Genomic DNA, 13,709 nt, shown 5'->3' on the forward strand with positions numbered 1-13,709 from the left:
AATTGACGAATGAACCATCTTGGATCTCTTGAACCTCTCCAGTTGTATAAGTAAAGAAAAAAGATGACCAGATTCTGTGTGGAGTATTATTGACTAATATTACCAAAATACAGCAAATATCAAGAATTAGAAACATCCTGGACAGGCTATCAGGTTCACATTGGTTTTCAATGCTGGATCTGAAGAGTGGTTACTGGCCGGAAAAATGTAAAGAATGTATTCGCGACTGAAACAGAACTTTGGCATTTTATGTCCTTTGGATTCTGTAAAGCTCTACTATTTTTGATAGGTTTATGGAAACTGGGTTAAGTGGAATAACTTGAGAAACATGTCTAGTGTGGGCCTTTGTACATATTATGGAAGATTTGAAGAAAATTTTGCTAACCTTGCAACAAATCTACATTAGCTCACACAGGACAAAATGGTATTTAATTGGTCAGCAGACTATGAAGAGTTTCAAAGGCTCAAAAAGCACTGTGCTTATCTCCAATATGAATGTATCCAATTCCTGGACAAACACTTATTTTGGATATATACCACAACACCCTTAAACAACATTATCACAATCTATCCCTAGATTTATAAATAGGAACTATATATGGTTTTTCCCTAACAACCTAAGACTACAAAGATTTATTCAAAAGAAGCAAATGAGGAATATAAAGATTGTTTTAGTAGTTTCTAAGAACCAAATGTTTGAGAAAAATTGTCAAAAGTTTCTCCAGCCAAAGATAACTTCAACTCTTTATAGAATGCTCTGTATCAACAGAAGCAAAATACTCAGCAAACAGATTAAAATATTAATACCATTATCAGCAAAAGCATTAACTTAATTAGTCTTTATTTTTATTCTGTTGAAAACCAAATAGTAAAGGTACTTTTATGAGTGACTTTAAGTCCTTCAGACCAGACAGCCTTATCAGTTTTTCTAAGGCTGCTGGGCTCTGGTAACCGCCGGTGGGGCATGACAGGCTCATCAGGAGACCTATATGCACAACTGCCCTGGCAGCCCACTGTTTCTACAATTTCAATTTCAAGGTACTTTTATGAGATACAGTTACAAATTGTCAGAATACTTCAATAAGAATAAAATAAAAATGTTCTATGGAAAGCAAAATATTGAGTACACAGATAGAACAAATATTTAGTTTTAATTATCCCATCACTAATTAAGATCTTCTTAATATAATTTTAAAATTATAAGCATTTTTACATAGATAATGTATTTTAGATTAATAATCTATTCACTCCTGTCTCTACTGGTAGATGTCTAGGTAAGGTAAACGCACTAGTCTTTGACCCATTAAGATACTTCTCGAAATTTAAAGTAATACCAAAATTAGAAAGATTTATTAAAATGGTTAGCAATTTTATTACCATGTAGCTTTATTAGTTATTTTTACGAAAATTACTTTTAAGACAATCGTAATATATTTCAAATATTAAAAAAAAATTATTTAATAAAAAGTCCAATGGGTTAGTTATTGACCTATGTAAAAACGACCAGCGCTAGTGTTTCACCAGTTAATGCACTAGTTCTTGACCAATACAGGAAATAATACGCTTTTTGATAAAAAAACACTTTTATTTAATCAAAAAAAAAATTTATAACCAAAAATAAAAATTCAAATTCTCTAAAAAAAATTCAAAATTAAACTGTATTGAAAAAAAAATATATAAATCATTCCAAAACACTTAAATATTTTGCAGCTTCTGGCATGCTGTAAGCCCTTCTTTTATTAATAGGTTGTGGCTCATTAATTGTCTCTAACGCGTCTTCTTCAGAATACCAGATGATGTAATCTTTGTCTGGCCAAAAAAAATATCTCTTAAAAGGAGTAGGAAAGTCACTGTTGACTTGCTCATAAGACAACTCGGGAGTTTTATAAATATTTTTATAAAAGTAGGGCAGTATTTTTTCTACTAATAATATTTACTTCATCTTCAATAGTTGTTATTGCGTCTAAATCAGTTCTTTGTCGCTTTCTTGGTATTATAGCTTCTCCAGAGAATCTATTGTTTTTAGGAGAAGCTTGGAACTTTTGAATTTTTTCAGGAATATTTTCTTCATCTTCAAATGGATCTCGATGAATCTCAGCAACTGTTGTCATTGTTGTTTTAATATTTGACTGTATTTGAATTTAGTTTTTGACCTGCCAACTTATATGTCTATAACTTATAAGCTGTTACTTTAAGTATAGGACAGCAAATAAAATTTAAAATATAGGTGCTTTGGTCTGTAATAAAATACTGAAAACAATTTACATTAAAAAAGTATGATGATAATAAAATAAATTTTAGTTATTCTAATCATTTTTGCTTGATTGACCAAATTGCGTCAAAAGTTGACCTATTTTGTTTCAATGTTTGTAAAGATTAACAAAGTGTTTCAAAAAATCGTAAAGATTAACAAAGCGTTAGTATTTGTCCTAATGGTCAATCATTAAAGCACACATTAAATATATTGTGCTAATGTTTGTCCTACTTAATAAATGAAAAAATATATAATTTTTCGTTACAAAGAGGTAATTTTTATTTTATATTAAGTATTTAAAAAACCCTAACCAATAAATATCCTGCTACAGTACATTAAAACAGGCAAAACACTTACATGTTTGTATAGAGGTTCCTTAACATTTCACTAGCAAAACAGATCTGAACTGCATTGACAGGTTGCGCACTGTCAAAAAACTATTTATTACGGTGTCTGTAGCAAAGCAACCATGCTTAAATTTATTGAGTTGACAGAGAGAATGTATAGACGGCGTTATAAGGCAGTCATATAAAGACAATAATAAAAAAAATCCTTAATATTTTGAATTAAAGTGAAAAGCGGTCATAGACTAGTACTTACTTAGTGAAATGCTTTATCCACAGTATATTTTGATTTGATAGACTATAGATAAGAAATTCAATTTTACTTTTTTTTTTTTTTTTTTTTAATCCTTTATTCAGAAATCAAAACAATTAACAAGTTATAATAGGTAACAATATACAGTAAACTATAATATAAAATCCGAATTAAGGTAATCTCCTAAGCAATACTTATAGTATTGGTACCGGAGATGACGCCCATAATTTCAATCAAAAATAAAAATAACAAAACATATACTCTCTTAAGCTTTAAAATAAACAAAAAAAATCCCTATCCAACACAATTTAAATATTTAAAAATAGTTATACATAGTCCCAATTAACAAGGAATAATTTTAATCTTTTTACAAACAAATTGTACGATTTTAAATTCTTTAGTTCTGATGGTAATCTGTTATAAACCTGTGTAGCTGCAGCCAGTGGGCTTTTCAGTGCCTTATCTCTTCTAGCATTGTCCAAACGTATATTTGAACAATTTCTCAAATTATGGTTATGAATTTCATTAACATACTTTATTTCTGTATTGGATTTATATTTAAGATTTATTATCTTATATATTAATTTACATTGTTCCAAATTATAAGGATTGATAAAGATCTTTGTTGGTGTCAAATAATCAATATTAAATAAAATTTTTAAGGTTTTTCTTTGCAGAGACTTGATAAGTGATTGAATGAATTTAAAAATATTAAAAGAAAATTATTTTAATATTACCATTTAAGAATTGGTTCTTTAATTTTGTGACATACTGTAACTATTTCAGATTGTATGTGCTTATATATTTATTTCTAGTTTACCTGTGAGAATGTGCCAAATGATACCCTCATTGAGTTAAAAGTTTTAGATATCCTATCAGCCCCATTCCTGATATATCTTCTAGTATCATTCATATTTAATACTGAAAACACAGTCCTCTCTTCACTTCTGTTTCTTGGACAATCCAAATCATCAATCTCAGATCTGTCAGATTTACAATTTTCGGCATTTTCACAATTATCAAACACATCTTTTAGCCTTATGCGGCAGTGTTCTTGTCCATTACTTCTCGTGGAGGAACCTGTAGGGTGCACAATACAAAAGTGAACAAAAATGTGTTATTATGAATGAAAAACGTTTAATTACTTACTTGAGGAGTTGCCTGAGGTGTTACGTTGGAACCGGAAAGATTCACTCTTTAAACCTTGCATTTTAACTTAAAATAATTGTATCAATACAGTAAATAGTCAATTGAATGTTTATTTATTGTTCATTTGAAAGAAAACCGTTAAAAAAAAACAAAAGCATTGAAATGTCAAAATTATGTCAGTCTAGCGGCAAGTCAGATTCAACCAAATTGACGACGTTGCAAGCAAGGGCGGCGCCAGCCGGTGCTAGGGAGGGGCAGCATGAAAGAACTAAAGACAAAAAACAAAAATTTTAATGAAAAAAAAAATAAAAACCGAACAAAATATTTACATGAAAATCAATTGAAACATAATCTTCTAGGGTTCTTTGCGAATTCGTTAGTCACTTTGTTAACAAAATCGTCCAAGTTTTTAAAAATGTGTTGCCTGTGTACACTCATCATAGCAAGGCCATTGAGTCGAGTTTCAGACATGGTGCTCCTCAACCAGGTTTTGATTCTCCTAAGGCTACTAAATGACCTTTCAACTGTACAAGTCGTACAAGGTAATGCAACAAGGATCTGTAAAGCCTTCTTAATTTCAGGAAAGAAATCATCAGTTTCCTTGAGGATGTCCACAACACTCATTTTGACCGATTCTGGTTTTTCCTCCCATATTTTTTTCCAAAGCTCTATCTCATTTTGGATATTTGTAACACCCTTAAAAATTTTTAAATTTCTCGCAAGCCTCTTCAAGTTCTTCCAAAGAAATGTTTTTCATTTGCGCAGGATGTAGTTTTGACAAAGTAAATGATGGTTTATTTTCTTCAGAAAACCTTATTTCTAGGGAATTTATAATTGAGTCCAAATAAGGAATTGTTATGGACCGCACGTTTACTGTTGGTTCTAAAAGAGCGGAATATTTGGCTATCAATCCAAGGCTAAAAATAAACGAAACTTTGGAAGCTGCAGCATGGAGCTGATATGCATGTTTCCTTGTCGCAATATTGCCATCTCGAGACAGGGTTTCTAGTGCCTCCATTATATCACAAAAGTTCTCTTTAAAAACTCTGATGCTCTTGTATTTCTCGCTCCACCTTGTTTCGCACAGCTGGGGAATATTGGGTATTAATTTTCTTCTTAGAACCGATTCACGAAAAAATGTAAATATATCTTTGATGGCCCCAACTGTATTTCGGATCTCCGGCAGAGCATTCAGATCATTGATTACCAGGTTGAGTTTATGTGACGAGCAATGAAAAAATAGTGCTTTCTTGTATTTTTTACGCAAAATAGCCTGAAAGCCACCTTCTTTTCCAGATATCGTGGAACAACCATCGAATCCCAAACCAACGCATTTATCTGGATCGAGATCCTCTTTCGTCAGGAATTCGTTTATTGTCGTGGCAATCGATTTAGCGTCCAAGGCTGTAAGCTCAGCAAATCCGAGGAATACTTCTTCAATGTTGCTGGTTTCCTCATCAAAATATCTTATGCCAACTGAGAGCTGTTCCTTTCCAGAGATATTCGCTGTTTGGTCTGCTAAAATGCTATATGCTTGCGATATCTTCACATTTTTGATGCAATCGGCCTTAATAACATCTCCACAAATACTGATAATCTCATTCTGGATGTCAACCGATCGATAACTTCCATTTTTCTTTCTATGCTCAAGATGGTTTTTTAAAATAGTGTTTCCTGCGTCAATTCGCATCTTATACAGCCCTTCCAGAATTCCATCACCATAGCTTGCCCCCCTTAATGCTAGGTCGTGGTATCCGCAAAACGCAACGCAGGAAATAATCGATCTTATAATTTTCCTGTTTTTTTCAAGACTTTCCAGAGTATTTGTTAACTTGCACATCTACTGGCACATTATCAAGAAAATATTTAGCTGCTTCCAATGCCGTCTTATGAAAGTGAGTATCTGCGTGTTTTCTGTAGTATTCATGAACATCTTTGAACTTACAAAACGGCCTTATAATGAACGAATCTAAAACACCTCTAACGGAGCTCAGATTGGGTGGAAATAGTGTACAGAATTTATAGAAGGCTCCTTTTTGTTGGCGGGAGTATGCTAACCATGGTGAGTACATTTCCAACCAGGAATGATTGAATTTTCTTTTCAGATACTGGGCGTCTTTGGCAAAGTCGTACGTTTTCCGTAGTATCTGTAGATTCTTGGCTCAAAGTGAGCGTAATCGTTTCAATTCGCTTTTCACTTGCGAGCGCTTCGAGCCCCCGAAATGTAAATATGTATAGGTATAGTAAAGCCTTATCTTAGATTAGAAATTGAAATTAATAAGTGATAGTGAAATTAGAAATTAATAAGTGATAAGTTACGAAATATACGTTTTAATCTAAGTTTCAATTAGCCGGATGACTGGTTTAGCGTTAACCTCTAGGCCTCTAGGGGGAGGCAGCTGCCCCCTCCATGCTCCTCTCTGGCGACGCCCTTGGTTGCAAGACTAAAAGCAACACTGGGTAGACATTTGAAGTAAAAGTGGGGCTTTCTTCAAATAGGGATAGATATCAAAAATACATTCATATAAAGTTGTTAGTATAGCCCATATATTATAGAACTATTAATTCCTATGAATGATCATAGAATAACCAGACAAATTCTCTCATTAGCCTATGGAATGAGTAAGCAAATACGAAAACCAAACAGTAATAAATACTAAATTAGGTGTATTATTCCAAACTATTCGACTTGTGTGAGTCAACTAATGAAGTTGCGACATAATATCGACTTTTTTATTAATAGCAATAAGCACATACATATAGGCTCTAAAAAATAGACCTTTACGTTTCTTTTAAACTCTTTAAAATTTATTACGTTCTACTATTGTTCCTTGTCCTCGAACCAGCTTGGGTTTTAAGAAAAAAAATCGAAGATCCGATTATGCAATTAACATTCTATTTGTAGCTAAAATAAGCCTATATTAAGTATACTTGTGGACTTAACAAAAGCCTTTGATACGGTAAAATTCTTTTAAAAAAGTGAGAAAAATGTGGAATATGTGGAGTGGCAAACAATCTTATCAAAGGTATTTATTTTGTGGAAGGCAGTTGATAAGTAATAAAGGTGTTTATAATGAAATACGGGACGTAAAGTCTTAAATATATTTGTTCATGTTTATATGGAATCATACTTCATAAAACAAGGAGATCAGAAAAATCTATTAGGCCCGGTTGTACAAGCAGTGGTTCAACTTAAGTTCTACTAACCTGCAGTTCTTCCTTGAACGTAGTTCAGAGGTTCGTATGCTGTTCCAGTACAAGTTTAGATAAACTAGGTTCTATTTAGAGTCTGCAATGCCCACATAAAAAAGAAGAAAAAGAAAAGAAGAATCTAACCTATTCATTAAAATTAACTTATTTATTTACTTATTTGTTTTTTGTCTGTTGCCGATTATTAGTATTTTTTGAACACAAAAAATACCGTAAATTCCGAAGTGCTGTTTGTTTAAAATTATTTTGTGCCGCCTTGCTATTTGCCAAACCGTTTGGGTCTGCTTATCTGACATAGAGAAAAAAATTAGGGCAAGCAATTTTTCTGTGAGAGAAGAAAATGTTCTTATTAATTTAGTAAAGAAATACAAGGAAAGCATAGAATGTAAGAAAACGTATTACAAGAATAATGAAATCAAAGCAGAGGCCTTGGAGAAAATTTGTCTTAGAACTGTTACATTTCTAAAAAATAAGTATAAGAATATAGAAAAAGGGCGAAGCAAAAATTTGTAACAATAACTGCAACCGAGAGTGATATCCATGAAATATTAGGGAGCCAAATTACAGGACTAACATCAAAATATGACGTTGATGCTACTGCAGGTTTTTTTAACTTGTTTTAAATCATTTTCAATCCTAAATATTGTAAAATTTTAAGAATCAATTGTTATTCAGATTGAAAGCAAAAATGCTGACGAAATTCTATTTAAAATCTAAAAGTATTTTTAAAGTCTATAATTAGTGTAATTGAACTAATACAAATCATCATACTTGTCCGCAACAGATGAAATTTGTTCAGAAATTCGATCTACTATGAATCTTACAGCTTGCTTTTCCAACCTAAATCTAGCCTTAAATTCTTTATCATCCCAAATGTTCAAATGATCCGGTCTATCCCTGTACACCTCTGATGATCTAGGGTGTACAATTTTATTTACTAATTCCAGAAATTTTTCGTTATCCGCAATATCTTCCCAAATAGGATCCATTTTTATATTTATGGTTTATAAACTAAACCTAGGGTACCTAGTCACTAATAAATTAGCACCTCACCAAACACAATAATTATTGAAAGGCGGCTGTATTTACATAAATAAAAAATATCAAAATGATATACTAAATATTAATTTAATCTAAAAAATTTGCTTGCACTCCCTTTGAATGCTCCAAATTGGACGTTCAAGATGAACTGCAGTTTATCGTTTGAACCAACATTGTACAACGGATTAATTCCGCTGAACCGGAGATCTTTATGAACTGTTGTTGAACGCCCATTGTACAACCGGGCCTTAGATTTTGAAGCAAGAAAAACTTTAAATTGACCTGGCAACGCTGTTTATCAGTCGCATAACCGTCACTAACAGCTGACAGTGACAATTTGGAGCTTGTCAAAGCAAATAGAGGTTATAAATACGTGGCCCCAAAAGAAAGTTGTAAAATTTGCAATATTTAATTATTGCGTATAATAGTTAAAGATGTATTATTTAGGAATAATATGTCTATTATTCTTTTCCTATTTATCTGGAGCCCATAGCTACATTGTTACTGTAGACGCTCATGCCGAAGAATGCTTTTTTGAAAAAGTTGAAGCTGGGACCAAACTAGGTATGTCAATATTTGAAATCAATTTGAAATCCGAACTTGAGCTCTTTATCACATAGGTCCAGTATTTAACATCACAAGGTTATACTAAAAAAGGCGCTTCCATATGCAAAAAATTAAATTAATTTTTCCTATTTTTAGGTCTAACTTTCCAAATTGCAGAAGGGGGATTTTTGGACATTGATGTAAGGATATTGGGTCCTGATGGTAAAGTAATTTATGAAGAAGAGAGGCAAACATCTGGAAAATATTCATTTGCTGCCAGTTATCCAGGAGTTTATACTTTCTGCTTCTCAAATAAAATGTCCACAATGACCCCTAAAGTTGTTATGTTTGATGTGGCAGTAGGAGAACCACCTAAACCTGAGGGAGCTGAAGGTCATAGCGCTAATAAGTTGGAAGAAATGATTAGGGAGCTATCAGGTAGATGTTGGAAAAATTATTGTGCTAACAAACTTATATATAATTTTTCTTGTTATAGCCTCTCTTACAGCAGTCAAACAAGAGCAAGAATACATGCAAGTAAGGGACAAAATCCACAGGGCGATAAATGAAAATACAAACTCAAGAGTTGTAGCTTGGTCATTCTTTGAAGCTATCATATTGTGTGCAATGACAGTTGGTCAGGTGTTTTATCTTAAGCGGTTCTTTGAAGTCAGGAGGGTAGTTTAAAATAACAGCAAATTTGAATACAGACTGTTTTTGTGATACTTAAATTCATATAGTGTGCAGATATCTTTGTGGATATGTTAAATAAGGTTTTGAAAGATACAATCTCAAGGGGTAACTTAATAATTTAATATATCTCATTAATTTCTTTATGTTTGAAGTTTTATGTGTGTTTCTACCACTTTCAATAGTTAAAAGAGAAATTCAGTTAAACCCATATTTCTTTGGAATTCTTTTGTATTTATGTTATTTTTATTTTATTTTAGCAATTACTATACAATCTAGGTAAATTTTTTTGTAAGTTTTTAATAAATGGGTATTGAAGAGGAAATCAAGGAAGTAGAAGTTTTAAGTTTCAATTTTAGTTCTAGAAATATAGTCACTTTTTTTTTGCTTTAAGGATTATCTTTCATGAACACATCCAAAGCATTTGGTGTATAACTCTTGTGTTATTTGGCTTGGCTTATTTTTAAAAGTTTTATGTACCAGGGATAATCTATCAATATTATTCCATAAAATTTGTCACACACAATAACAAAGTCAGTCATTTCACTTTATTAGTGAAATCAATTTATGGTTAAATGTAAAGCTAAATTTATTGGCTTATAGTTTATAGTTACACTATTGTTCATATAGAGCAGAGCAACAAAATTCTTATCTTACAATTTTTTTGCTGTGAGGTTCATAAGTAGAGCAATTAGATACAAAATGCATGAGGTATTCATTTATTTATAGAAAAAAAAAAACAAAAAATTGTAGAAAAGTTTAGGTAAGAAGAAAAATGCTGTAAAATTGTAAAAAAAAATTAAGTTTGAATAAATTAATAGCATTAAGATTTCCAATTTTAACAGAAGAAATACTTTAGAAGCAGTCCCCAAGAGTGGTAGAAGACCCAAAAATACTAGTGCCATTGACAAAAAAATTAAAATGCTTTCTGCTAATGACCCCTTTATGAGTGCATCCTGTATAAAAAAATAAATTTATGAAGTGTATGTGCCTGTAAGTACCATAAAACAAAGACTAAAAGAAGCTGGTTTATATGGGAGGAAGTCCGCTAAAAAGCCCTTTACATCTAGAAAAAATTAGGGAGGCTAGACTTCACTTTGCTTGAGAACATGTGAATTGGTCCTGTAAAAAATGGAAAACGGTACTATTTTCCGATGAGAATCGTTTTAAACTTTTTAAAACATCTAATTTGATGGAATTTCTTGGGTGAGGCGACCGATCAACGAACGTTTCAACCCCAAATATACAAAAACTCCATGGTTCAGGAGGAGTTGGAATTATGGTTTGGGGATGTTTTTTGGGGTTTGGCATTGATCCACTAGTGAAAATAGAGGGAAGAACTACATGCTTCCATTGATAATGACCTGAAACACACCTCCAAATTAATAAAAGATTGGTTTGTTGCAAATAATATCCATGTAATGTTTTGCCCAGCACAGAGTCCCTTTTGTGTTTTTGTGTCCGACATAAAGAACTTCTGACTGAGAGACTGTGCGAGAATATCAAACGGTCTCGTGCAGCCGTGACTCGGGTAACAGTAAATAAATACTTCGATAATGTCCAAACCAACTTGCAAAACGTTGAACCTGAGTCCGTCATTTATTATGATGAAACATGTTTTGTGGATGATCCCGGACGGAAAAAGGTCATCGTAAAAAGAAAAACAAGGCATCCAGAACGGATCATCGATTCAACAAAACAATCGTCATCAGTGATGTTTGCAGTAAGTGGTGATGGCCATCTATTACCCCCATTTGTTGTTTATAAAAGCGAGCATCTATACGATACCTGGTTGACAAATGGGCCATCAGTTGCGCGGTATGGATGAAATAAAAGTGGCTGGTTCGACCAGCCATTGTTTGAAGACTGGTTGATTTCCATAGCTCTACCTTTCTTGAAGAGGCGTCCGGCACCAAGGGTGTCACCAATTTGTGTAGTCATTTGTCGCATAGGGTAATTGAATTATGCCAAGAAAATAATATTCTTTTTTGGCGCCAAATTCAACCCATTGTGTGGCTGTGTTACACTTGACGTGTCCGTTTTTGGCCCGATGAAAAAGGCTACTCTAGAAGGTTGGAAAAAGCAATACAAGGGTTCTTTGCCGAAGGAGTATTTTCCAAGCCTACTAAGGCAAGCTATAAGCAAACTAGAAGCAACTCTAACCCAAAATATTACAATATAAAATATTATGACTGGACGGAATCTGTGGTAGAAGTGCTTAACGAAAGCAGGAATGCATGCAAGCCTACTGTAGCTAGGAAAAAGAAAGTTACAGTCGAGCCAGGCAAAAGCATTTCTACCACAGATTTTTTAGAAGCGCAACCGCAACCGTCAACAAGCAAGACAACAGTGCCTCAAGACTCTCAAGAGGACGACATTTTCGAACTTGAGTCAGATAAAGCAAAATCTGAAGCAATGGAACTGGACGAGTGTTTTGATGTACAGCATCCAATAGAAAATAGCATTGCCACTGACGATTTTGTCGAGGTTAAGTTTAAGACAAATAAAGTGGAAAAATATTTTATCGGGCAAATTAAGGGACTCTTTGGTAAAAGTTTTGAAGTTAAATTTCTCAGATCAAACCGAAAAATAAAAAATTGTTTTATTTTTCCAACAGTGGAAGATATTTGCATGATTACGCCGGAACAAATTAATAGAAAACTACCTAAACCAACCGGATTGCGACGAGGAGGATACAAATTTCCTTTACAATTGAAGTTAAAATCTTATGCCATTTAATATCATTATATTATTTCTGAAAATATTTTTTTTTAATGTGGTTTTTTTAAGTTTGTAACTGAAAACTGTAAAATAAAGACTGTTTTTGTATTTTACTGTAGTATTTTTTTTTGTTTTTATAATTAAAAATATATGAAAAATATAATGTTTTTTAATTTTTAGTCCGGATTCACCTCATACGCGGGGCGACATGCATTTTACATGGCCTAAAACGGCGCGTCCCGATTCGCCCCAAAACGGGGTCAATCGGGACACCCTATATTTTTTTATTTTTTTTTTATAATCCATGGAAATTAAAAAATAATCGAATTCATATTTCTGCTGTTGTATGGACTACGGTCTTTCTGCTAAATTTGAACTTTGTTCGGCAGTTGTATAAAAAAAAATAACATAAATATCTAATAGTCGCCCCGATTGACGGTAGCATTACTAGAATTGAAAACTATGTAAACAACAATGAGAATAATTTAGACATTAATTTTAATGAATCTGTCATTAGGAAATTGTCGGAAACAGTCGCAAAAGGCTTTTGAATCATACAGTAACATGACGAGTACAATTATTGATTGAAAATAAGGATGATGTAGACTCAGCGGATGGGGAAATTATAAAGGCACAATATTTTAGAGATTCAGAATAGAGGTAGGGTAGCCATAACTTTAAACTTGCAACAGTCTCAACCCTCCACTTCTACATTGGAAAGTGATTCTCAGGGCAGAGTAAGATTAGCGAATATAAATGCACCTACATTTCCTAGTAAATATAAAGATTAAAAATCTTTTTATGATCTTTTTACTGCATTAAGTCTGTTCAAAGGTTTATGTACTTAAAAGGTGCACTTTCACAAGAAGTGTTTTTGACAACATTTCTATAACAAAGGAAAATTATACAGTGGCATTGAAAATTTTAAAGAAAAGGTATGATAATAATTTATTTACTATAAACTCGTACTTACAAGCGTTAATGAATATTCCACAAATAATAAGAGGTCAAGGGGATCAAATAAGATAATTTCTTACAAAAGTTAGACAACATTTAAATACACTTACTAAACGAATTTCTTGAATTCTTAGAGAAACATTGTTTGGCATTAGAAAATATTAGGGAGACTGATAAAAACTTTACAAATTTTAAAGGGCAATATACAGGTAAAAGGGAAAAGTTCTCAACTTTTGTAAGTACACAGCACACTAAGAAACAAAATTGTTTATTTTGCAATCGGGAAGGACAATCATTAAATAAATGATTCTATATAGCAAAAAAAATGTTTTATAATTGTTTAGGTACTAACCATACAGTAATACACTAAATCTTTAGGGCGTAAAAGAACGCTTAATTCACTTTTATATGATAACAACATTAAAGACAATGTGCAAGGGAGAAGGTAAAGTAATCAGGAGTTGTTTCACTAAATAGCATTGAAGAAAATAATCACCAGGGTCAAGGAGTCCATATTCAAAATGTAAAGGACAATTTTAAAGAC

The 13,709-nt window shown here is 32.5% G+C and overlaps 2 protein-coding genes across 2 annotated transcripts; one reads left to right on the forward strand and one right to left on the reverse strand.

Moving 5' to 3' along the window:
• Positions 1 to 4,697: 4,697 nt before the first annotated feature.
• Positions 4,698 to 5,840, reverse strand: LOC126740703 (uncharacterized). Its single transcript, XM_050446830.1, has one exon. The coding sequence runs from the start codon at positions 5,838 to 5,840 to the stop codon at positions 4,698 to 4,700; it is 1,143 nt and encodes a 380-aa protein (XP_050302787.1).
• Positions 5,841 to 8,584: 2,744 nt separating this feature from the next.
• LOC126740773 (transmembrane emp24 domain-containing protein 2) lies at positions 8,585 to 9,633 on the forward strand. The gene is made up of 3 exons (XM_050446939.1): positions 8,585 to 8,815; positions 8,954 to 9,235; positions 9,294 to 9,633. Exons 1-3 carry the CDS (start codon positions 8,686 to 8,688, stop codon positions 9,482 to 9,484), a joined length of 603 nt encoding a protein of 200 aa, XP_050302896.1. The 5' UTR covers positions 8,585 to 8,685; the 3' UTR covers positions 9,485 to 9,633.
• The last annotated feature ends 4,076 nt before the right edge of the window (positions 9,634 to 13,709 follow it).

Source organism: Anthonomus grandis, chromosome 9 (assembly GCF_022605725.1).
Source record: "Anthonomus grandis grandis chromosome 9, icAntGran1.3, whole genome shotgun sequence".
Taxonomy (NCBI): Eukaryota; Metazoa; Arthropoda; class Insecta; order Coleoptera; family Curculionidae; genus Anthonomus; species Anthonomus grandis.

What these genes read in the sequence shown, in the direction of transcription:
- LOC126740773 (XM_050446939.1), top strand. Translation starts at nt 8,686, where the DNA reads ATGTATTATTTAGGAATAATATGTCTATTATTCTTTTCCTATTTATCT. An exon ending in TGAAGCTGGGACCAAACTAG is followed by an intron (nt 8,816 to 8,953) that starts GTATGTCAATAT and finishes TCCTATTTTTAG; the next exon opens with GTCTAACTTTCCAAATTGCA. An exon ending in AATGATTAGGGAGCTATCAG is followed by an intron (nt 9,236 to 9,293) that starts GTAGATGTTGGA and finishes TTCTTGTTATAG; the next exon opens with CCTCTCTTACAGCAGTCAAA.
- LOC126740703 (XM_050446830.1), bottom strand. Translation starts at nt 5,840, where the DNA reads ATGTGCAAGTTAACAAATACTCTGGAAAGTCTTGAAAAAAACAGGAAA.